At 36.3% G+C, this 9720-nt stretch overlaps 2 protein-coding genes and 1 long non-coding RNA gene across 3 annotated transcripts in view; all 3 read left to right on the forward strand.

The window, feature by feature from the left end:
• The first annotated feature begins 4094 nt into the window (after positions 1-4094).
• On the forward strand, positions 4095-5429 carry LOC106321007. Its single transcript, XM_013759337.1, has 6 exons — positions 4095-4209; positions 4298-4379; positions 4483-4594; positions 4658-4821; positions 4889-5009; positions 5121-5429. Exons 1-6 carry the CDS (start codon positions 4095-4097, stop codon positions 5427-5429), a joined length of 903 nt encoding a protein of 300 aa, XP_013614791.1.
• A 501-nt stretch (positions 5430-5930) lies between these two features.
• Positions 5931-8072, forward strand: LOC106321010. Its single transcript, XR_001265987.1, has 3 exons — positions 5931-6016; positions 6097-6153; positions 8004-8072. It is a non-coding gene; the product is annotated as an uncharacterized LOC106321010 (long non-coding RNA).
• A 1145-nt stretch (positions 8073-9217) lies between these two features.
• LOC106321008 overlaps positions 9218-9720 on the forward strand; it is a 4192-nt gene continuing 3689 nt past the window's right edge. The window contains exon 1 of the mRNA XM_013759338.1: positions 9218-9694. Coding sequence (XP_013614792.1) covers positions 9218-9694 — 477 coding nt within the window. The remainder of the gene's footprint in view (positions 9695-9720) is intronic.

A 9720-nucleotide genomic window follows, 5' to 3' on the forward strand; every position in this document is an offset into this window, starting at 1 on the left:
CCAGGATGATAGATCGTGGGTCGGCAGTCTATCTGGTCGAAAGGAATCTCCCGACTAGCTCGTCTCAAAGATCTTGAGGCTTGGCTAGATGCTTCAGAGCCGCTACCGCTCACGTCACTGCTCCCGACTTCAACGCGATCCGCGCGTTCGTCATGGATCATCTTATGAGCATCAGCGACCAAAAGGAGTTGAGATAGGGTCATATTGTCTAAATCCCAAAGAGCGTCGCGATGAATCAAGTCGAAATCATCCAGTGGGCTGTCAGCTACCCGTTCAGCTCTGGTCGGACTCGGAGAATCTGCGACGCCCTTCCCTTTTTCTTCTCGCGACAAACGACCTCTCAGAGGCATGATCCTGGATTTAGGGGACGACTACAACCGCCAGACGATACCGACAAGCCTGTGTAAGGAGAAACGTACCTAGAGAGAGAAAGTAAAAGTAGAGAGAAGGGAGAGAAAGCGGAATACCTGAACTTGCAGAGAAGAATGACGAAAGCGAAAGGGAGGAGCCTATTTATAGCAAAAACAAGGGCACATCCTCCGAAGCACAATCATTAGGTCTACAGAAACCTAAATGGGCCGCAAAGGTCGCCTAAATACCCAAAGGCTTACTCGCGACGGTTCGGTTTCTCGTTCAAACCGATCTCTAATCGAGATGCCAGACCGAAATTAATCCCCGATTTCGGTCTAAACCGGTTTTCTAACGTAAATCGATGAGATAAGCTTGAGCTCTTATATCGGGGTAATTCGCCTACCGAGTAAAACGTGCCTCCGTGACAAAACCTCGGCGAGCAAAGCAGATCATCAAGAAGTACTACTCTAAGCGACTAGAAACGTCAATAAAACTGCGTGCGACTAAACACGCTAGGACCTGATATACGAACGAACCTGACCCACAAATTCACTGAGACCGCTACGCCGCTCACAAGTGAACTGGGGGCGGGACTTATTGTAGGAGATGGATTACATCCCTCCACAATGCCCATCGAATAACAGGCCCTAGCCCGGCAAGCTTGATCAGTTTAGTCGGTTTAAGCGGCTAAAGATGTCGGTTCGACCCCAGAGTACTTTTAGCCGATCAGCTAAGCCGACTAAATATGCTCGGCTTATAGAGAACAGTACCAAGGCCCGCATACTCGGCCTTTAACGACAGGGCCCAAAGGACGACACGATTAGGGCATCACGGACGAGGACGCTCTAAGAAGGGAGGAGGAGACAACGAAAAAGGGACTTTTTGAACACACACAGAAGCGGCTAGATCTAGGGTTTCCTAATCATCTCTTTGATCCTGTTGCTTAAACCTTTGATCTTGTCTCCTTATTTTCCGTCAATCTTGTAACCTCTTGTTTGATTCTAATAAAAGCTTTTTTAGTCACCCCATTCCTACGTTCATCATTCTAATCAACCGAATCCTGCACAAACAAAAGTTCAAAGACATACCAAAATAGAAACAATCGTGAATTCAAGCTCTTTCTTGTATATATTAGAAATCTGTTAAATAATCATTTAAGATCTGTTTAATTCAAATTATTTTAAGTCACATACGATTAGAGATGAATCAATTCCTAATCACTCAGTGACACACATGTAGAGTTACACTCACAAAATCTCATCCAAAGAAGAAACCAAAGAAAGAGTAGAGGAAGCCACCTCAGAAAAAGTGGGCTTGATATGTGTTATTGGAATGTGAAAGAAGTGAAAGTCAAAGAAGGAAGTTCTTACTTGTGTCTTTTGACAACAATTACACCCACCAATACTTTAAGCTCCTAATATAAATATACATGCTTTTTGTTGCAGAAATTGCATCCCAAAATCCCAAAATGAGAGACAACAAGAGGAGAAGAAAATGAACGCGAGAGAAAATCATTAAAAAAAAATTGTGAAAAAGTTTAATTTTTTAGTATATTTGAGGTCGGTGTGATAGAACTTGTAAAATTTTCTGGTTTAATAATAATTTTCTTTGTAGCAGGGTCTGGACATAGGCAAGATTAACCGAACTTCATTAACAATTTGTGTGTGTCGTCCTGCTTATATAGGTTCTGGATTCCTGCAAATTTGATACGAGTATTTTTTAACAATTAGTATCAGAGCACCAATTGATATCAGAGCTTGAATTATGTTGACCGGTAATTTTTTTTGCTGAGTTACTAATCACGTGAACAGTAAATAGTAAATTTTGTCAGTGATATCGGTTTGTCGACATAGGTGTCTTAATCCTTGGTGGTTCCAGGGAAGCAAAGACGGTTTGGCGCACAATATCAGAAAATTTGATGGTACAGATTATGCATTTTGGAGAATGCAAAGTGAAGATTATCTGTACAGAGAAAAGCTTTATCACGCACTGAGCAAGAAGCTAGAGAAGATGGATCAAGATATATACTATCTTAAAATTCCAAATTGGTGTTTCAAAAAAATATATTGAAATTTCAAACAAACAAAAAATATATAATATATATGTGATGTAGATAAAAGGCATCACAATACTAAAAGGGACATTCCCTCAAAATCTATGCTGCCACGTCAGACTAAATATTCGACCAATAGAAACATTTCATTTTGGGTCTGGGCTTCTGTTTTGTTTCGATGGGTTTGTTTCGTTTCGGTCTGGGCTAATGGGCTTCGTTGGGTTGTGTTACGGCCAGTTCTTGAGCTCTGTTTTGTTTCGATGGGTTTGTTTCGTTTCGGTCTGGGCTAATGGGCTTCGTTGGGTTGTGTTACGGCCAGTTCTTAAGCTCTTTGAGTATAACCTAGATCTACGAAGGCGAGTTATGGATTCTCTTAAGGCGAGTTCTGGATTCTCTTCTTCTCTTCGCCATTTCTCTTCGTCTTCTCCTCTGTGTTCTGATCATCCGATTCCTCACGATCGGTTTCTTTCAATCAATTTCGCCATCAATTCTTCTTTATGGTTTCTTTTCATCTTCCCCCTTTCCTCCTTTTTTATATATTGTTTTCTCCCCCGTCTAGAAATCAAAACCCTAGAAACTCGATCGATGGCGATGAAACCACATGGGAAGTCGATTATGTCCTCCGATTCCGACAAAAAAATTGTATTCTTCAAAGATCTCTCCCTGGGTCCCAACGAAGCTCAGTTGCGGTTTCGGCTCATCCATTTCTGGGAGGCTTGGAATCCGCTAAAGAAGACGCTTATTGGCATGGAGATGTTACTCATCGACGAACAGGTTATAGTGATTAAGCGTTGTTTTTTCATTTCAAAACAAGTTTATGCTTATCGTTCTTCACTTACGTATATTGGTTTGTCTTATGTTGTTATTTGCAGGGAACTGTTATTCAAGGATTCATTTCCCTAGGGCGTATTCAAAAATATATGCCTGATATGAAGCGAGGCTCTGTTTACAAACTCAACAACTTCTACGGATCCAGAAACAAATCGGTGTTTCGGGTTGCTGATCATACCGTTACAGTGTCGTTCGCATGGAACTCGGAGTTGAAGGTTCTTCTAAACTGTCCTACTCATTTTGATGCAGACAGTTTCCGGTTCCATTCATATGAAGAGTTTCAAGCTAACTGCGACCTCAAAGGAGACCTCTACGGTAAGCTCTTTGATTCCCAACGTCATTTTTAGTTTAGTTGTTTGATAATTAGAATGTTGCTTAGATAAGTAGATCTGAAATTCGTTGAATCAATGTTTTGTTTTGATATCCGTAGAGGAAATATATGCTTTAAAAAATAGAATTATAAATACATGTTGTTTCATATTAGTATATTTAGCTTTGTATATTGATAGACATGTGAAGCTTCTGTAAATAACGATATCTGTCGAGTACGTAAAAACTTGGATTATTAGGATTGCTTAGATTCTTTTAAACTTAAATTTGATAAAATTTGTTAGACAGAAAAATTTGACAATATTCAATTTTTTTAACGGTCAAAATTTGCCTAGATGTTGTTGGCCACATGAAGTTGGTTAACGGTCATAGTATCGTTGAGGCACCGGTTCTTGACGAAGTGGAGATAGCAAAAGCCAGGCGTGTTCTGATTCATGTCCAATCACATGAGTACGTGTACATTATTTTCTGGAAACTACTTCTCCTTACTCCTATTACTTACGTAGTATCGTTTTTCAGTGGACCGGTCATGAAGCTATACCTTTGGGATCAGGCTGCAAGAGACTTCTGCAAAAAGTTCAATTCATACGAAGGCACACCCACTGTGTTACTGGTCACGACCGTCAACACGAAGACTCTCGGAGGTTCTGATTTTTATCTATGATATAGGTTTCTTACAGTTATATATCAGCATTTTGTGTTCTTTAGTAGGGTTTTTTCATGTGACAACAGGTACTCTGGCCTTGACCTCAATGTCATCTTCGCGTGTGTTTATGGACTATGATGTCCAACCTACAATAGACTACTTCAGTTGGTAAGCGTTTATGTGTTTTGCTTTTACTCTTTTTTCTCAATGAAGTGCTCGCGTTATCTCACTGCGTTGACTGACTAACTCAAATTTTTTTACTCTATCTCAGGTTGGGCTCTAATCCTGCAATTGCTGAGCAGGTTAATGCAGAGGTAGTCACCAAACGTGAGACAATGACTATAGGGGAAATATTCTCCTACATCCACCAAGAATCCTCAAAGGTAAACTCAATCTATTTAACTTCAATCACCACGAGAAATTTATATTCTTATGCATAAACGCAGGACGCCTTCTTTGAGTGCACGGCCACGATCGATGACGTCGTGCATGGTTCTTCTTGGTACTACATTTCCTGCAGTGGGTGCCATTCTAAGGTTATCAAAGGTCCAACTTCGTTGATCTGTACAAGCAAGAAGTGTGGAAAGGTTAACGCATCTGGTGTGCCACAGTAAGAACTCTAAACTGAAATTTAACTAATTTTTTATTGGAGTTAGGTTCTCATTCTTTCATGACAGGTACCTGTCAAAGATATCCGTTTATGACAACAGTGAGCAAGCTGTCTTTGTGCTTCTTGGTGATGCTGGTCGTGACCTGACTGGGAAGCCAGCATCAGAGTTAGTCAGAAGCTATTTTGAGGTAACTTTTTATAAGTATATAAGCTCTGAAAAGTTTTGGGTAGATGTTGTTTTCTTTTCATGATGCTAAGCTTTTAAACGTAAGCCTGACCCTGTTTTGATTGAATGTCAGGCTAATGGCAATGAAGGAGTTGACCTTGAGGCACCTGTTCCGGAAGCTCTAATCAGCACCATCGGTCAGAAGCATAAGTTTTGTGTCAAAGTCACAGAGCATAATTTTTCAGGTAAGACCCGATCTCTTACCGTGACCAAGATCCTCCCACTAGACTCTGAACCAACCACAATGTCTCCGGAAGATAACCATACTACTGCCACATCTGGGGAAACATCCGAGAACTGTGTGGATTCAGCGGATGGGAGTAAGAGAACCTGTGACAGTTCTGAGCTGGAGAGAGTTAAACGCCCTAAATGTGGGAACTAGGGTTCTCGCGACAGTTCTCAGAGAGTGCATTTTCTATTCAGTTTACGTGTTTGTTTCTTTACAATTGCATGCATGGTTTTTCCATTATGTCTTTGAATTGTGAGACTTTTTTCCTTGACAATGGTTTCTCTCCTTTTGATTTTTCAGCGGTTTTTTAAGAATCATATTTGGTCAAATAATATTTGGTTAAATAATTGGGGTCAACATGTTATTTTTTCTTATGCTCATTTGATTGACTTAAATCCAAAAAATAATATGAAAATATTTCCATATCGCAAATCCATAACGTTTATAACAAACCCAACTGGTCCATAAATACATTAGAATTTACTTAGTGAAATGAGAAAATAACGTGATAGTCGAACACAATTATTAAATGCGTTTTCCTTCACTAACGTAAAAAATATTCCCATGTCTCAATCAGTTTAATATCTTTCCTAAACCATACTCCTAAAGAATAAAACAAAACACTTTCTACCCCCATCTCCATATTCGATAATCAAAAAGCTCTGTAACATATTTCTTCCCCTTCTCTGTTCTTCCTTAGGTCCTTTTACAGTTGGCTACAAAGCTCGCCAAACGACTCTGTAAGTATTAAAATTTTTACAAACAAACGGTATACGAATATAAATCTACCCCTATAGTTAACAATCTATTTGCTTCTCAGGATAAAGTTACACAAAGATGGAGAACACACCTCCAACACCCCATTTGGAAACTGCAGGTTCAAAAATACAAACTTTTGCATACAGTATTGTATTTACCAAACGGAGTTGAGAATAGTACATATAGCTTTAAAACAGAACACATACAAAATAATAAAATTTCAATATTTATATTCTTTTATATCGCAAATTGTTTTTATATTAATATGGAGATAACAAGTATTTAAAGTTTTATATTTTTTTATAACGCGAATTGTTTTTATTAAATAATAAACATTTCAATCTTTATTTTAAAAGGTAGGCTAATAACTCTGTCCCCTCTCAATATACTAAGCAAAATATACTAATATGAAAACAACAGGTATTTATAATCTTGATTTTTTAAAGCACATATTTGTTCCACCTATATAAAAAACTAATATATAAGTTGAGAAAATTCCAGATATTACTCATAGTATATTTTCATATTACGCTTTTAATTTACAACTTCTAATGATGTATTTTTAAAAAAACTTTGGGGAAAAAAGATAAAAAAATAAAAACATTTCGTATTTGAAAACATATTATCCAAAAAATCATAAAAAAAATTTCCCTCTCAAACTTTTTGTGTTATTTTTAGATTTATTTTTTTATAAAAGTTTTTGTTATTTTTCTTTAATATTTCTATATTCTTTTATTTTTCAAATTTTATAAATTTTGTAAATATATATAGAGTATTAATGTCATTTACCTATTAAATAAAACATTTTGGTAATTTTCCCCCTTATGATATAATTTAGTGATCAAAACTTAAAAATGGTCTGTTTATAAGAATAACTCTATTCAAGATAGAGATAAAAATTTATAATATAGTTATGATTGACATATTATACATTAGTCAATCATATTATAGCATTATTACATATAGCCTATAAAATTTAGAAGTGAATTATAGATGAGATCCAACTGGTTTCCACAAATATGTTAAAGCTTGGTAAGGTCAGTAATCAATTACTAAAAAACATAAATTAATTTCGTGGGCTTATTTGTATACCATAGAAAGCATTGTATTTTACTATCATTTTATTAACGACATACAACAGAACTTGAAATTCTCAAATATTACTATTTCTTTTTTCATAATATTTAGTATTAATAAGAAAAGAATAGGTATATGGTTTGATAAACATAATATAATTCTTTTTCAAATAATAAAGTGGTAAACAATTAAAAAAAACTGTCCATATAGTAAATAAACTAAAACTATTATTTTCTGTATTCTTAATGTCTTATATTTTATACAAACTCACCTGTTTTTTGTTATTTTTAATTTTATGCATATAATAGAAACTCGAGTTCGCATATCCTATTATTCCATTTTAATAAGAGTTAGTGTTAATAAGGGGATAAGCATGTATATGGTTTGATAAACAAAAGATAAAACTCTTTTAATAAAAACGTGGTCAGAAAAGTAAGAATATATATCTATATAGTCAATGAAATTCTTCTTCTTTGTATGCATGACATGTCGGCAGGGTAATAATTTTCAAACTTATACATATATAATCAATTAAGAAACCATTAGAATAAACAATTTATCATATCTAATTTTGGGTTTATCTATTTATATGATATTAAAATACAAATAAAATGAAGTCAATTTAATTTAATGAATACATTTAATACACTACTTCTTTTACGTAATGTATAATTTCTAACTGTTTTAAAAGGTCCAATTTTATAAAGTTTATACTTAAAAAACTTGAACATCGATACAATTAGAAATTTTGTAGGTATTTCAACTGTAATATAATATGGACTTCTCCATATTTGTATGAACGATAAGTGTTCTCCCATAAATTTTTAAAAAATAGTATATATATATACACCTACAGGATTATAAACACCTTCCTAATTTTTTTTCATCCAGGAACTTCTACCGGAATCACACATAAAAGAAAAAGAGGACGCCCACCCGGATCACGCAACAAACCCAAAGATGTGTCAATACTCTGAAGATATATTATTTTACACTCTACGAGAATACTATTTTAAATTATGAATTTATTTTGTAGTCAATCAGATATGCAATCCACCAACGTTCAAACCAAAATACTATGATTGTAAGTTTACATAGATAATTATAATATACTTTTCAACAGTATCTACTGATCAACTAATTTATTTATCTAATTTAATCGTACAGGTGGCTGTGATAAATGTGACACCTATGGTATAAAATCAATCCAGTCTAAGAACATTATTATCCCACAATGTCTAATGCTTATATTGTCTTTAATGGATCGCTTTTAATTTATCCAGTGAGACAAAAAAACGCACGAGGGATGAGAAAAGCCATCTTGCTATCCAAACGAACGTCATCCCTGCCACAAGGTAACATTCCTGTCAACTTTAAACAATTAAGAAATTATAACAAAAACTTATACTACTTATCTGCATATGTTATACGCATAGGTCTACATGCTCCACAAGGATCTCATGACTTACACCCAAAAAAAACTGCAAAGAAAGGTGCATATTTTTCAACTCATATTTTAAATCAATGTCAGGAATGAGCACGATAAATTAAAAGCTCATATCGATAAACGCTAGATGCTTAAAATATTATATCTCTTTATAATATATTAAACGCTTTTAACTATAAAAATACTAACCACAATGTCTTAACAATTTAAAACACCTTAAACCACAGATAAAGGCTCCACATCTAAAGCTGAAGATAACCCCATCGTAGAATGCACAAAATGTGGTGCATTAATGTGGACTTCAGAGAGTACTGGTAAAGACTTTAGAACAGGTGAACTAACCTTCACTATTTGCTGTAATCATGGCCAAATAAAGCTTCCACTGATCAAGCAACCCCCACCCATGTTAGAAGAACTTCTTCGGCATAGATGGTTTCGAGATACCATACGAGTCTATAATTCGGTACTGGCTTTCACCTCCATTAGAATGAAGATGGATTATACGGTGGTGAATGCTCCCGGACCCTACACTATACGGATCCAAGGTCAAACCCACCATAGAATTGGCTCACTAATACCGAGACAAGGCCGTCCCCCCGAATATCTCCAGCTTTATATATTTGATACGGGCAACGAAGTCAGAAACCGTTTAAACGCGATGGGCCAAACCTCAACAGAAGGGAATCTTGATGAGACAACCTTAGCGCGCCTCATCGAGATGCTTGATGAGAATAACTGTTTAGCCAAGCTTTTCCGACGGGCACGTGACTACTACGAAGGCAGCGGGCAACAGTTTAATATAATATTGCTCTCAGATAAAGGGAAAGGTAAAGAATACGATCTCCCAAGTACGAGTGAGGTCGCAGGCCTTATCGTAGGGGATATGTCATCAACAATTGGAGTACGAGATATAGTGGTTCAATTCCAATCTGACACTTTGCAGCAGATCCGTGACGACCACCCTCTGTACATGAGCCTCCAATATCCTCTTCTCTTTCCACGTGGTGAGTATGGATTTCACCCCCAAATCTCATTACATCTTGAGACAGGCACCTCGAAAACAAGGCAATTCCTGACGATACGCCAGTACTACGCTGCTCAGATACAAACGCGTCTCAACCAAGGGATGACGTTGGTTAAAGGAGGTCGTCTCCTCCATCA

The sequence above is a fragment of the Brassica oleracea genome, unplaced genomic scaffold (assembly GCF_000695525.1).
Source record: "Brassica oleracea var. oleracea cultivar TO1000 unplaced genomic scaffold, BOL UnpScaffold01172, whole genome shotgun sequence".
In the NCBI taxonomy this organism is placed as follows: domain Eukaryota; kingdom Viridiplantae; phylum Streptophyta; class Magnoliopsida; order Brassicales; family Brassicaceae; genus Brassica; species Brassica oleracea.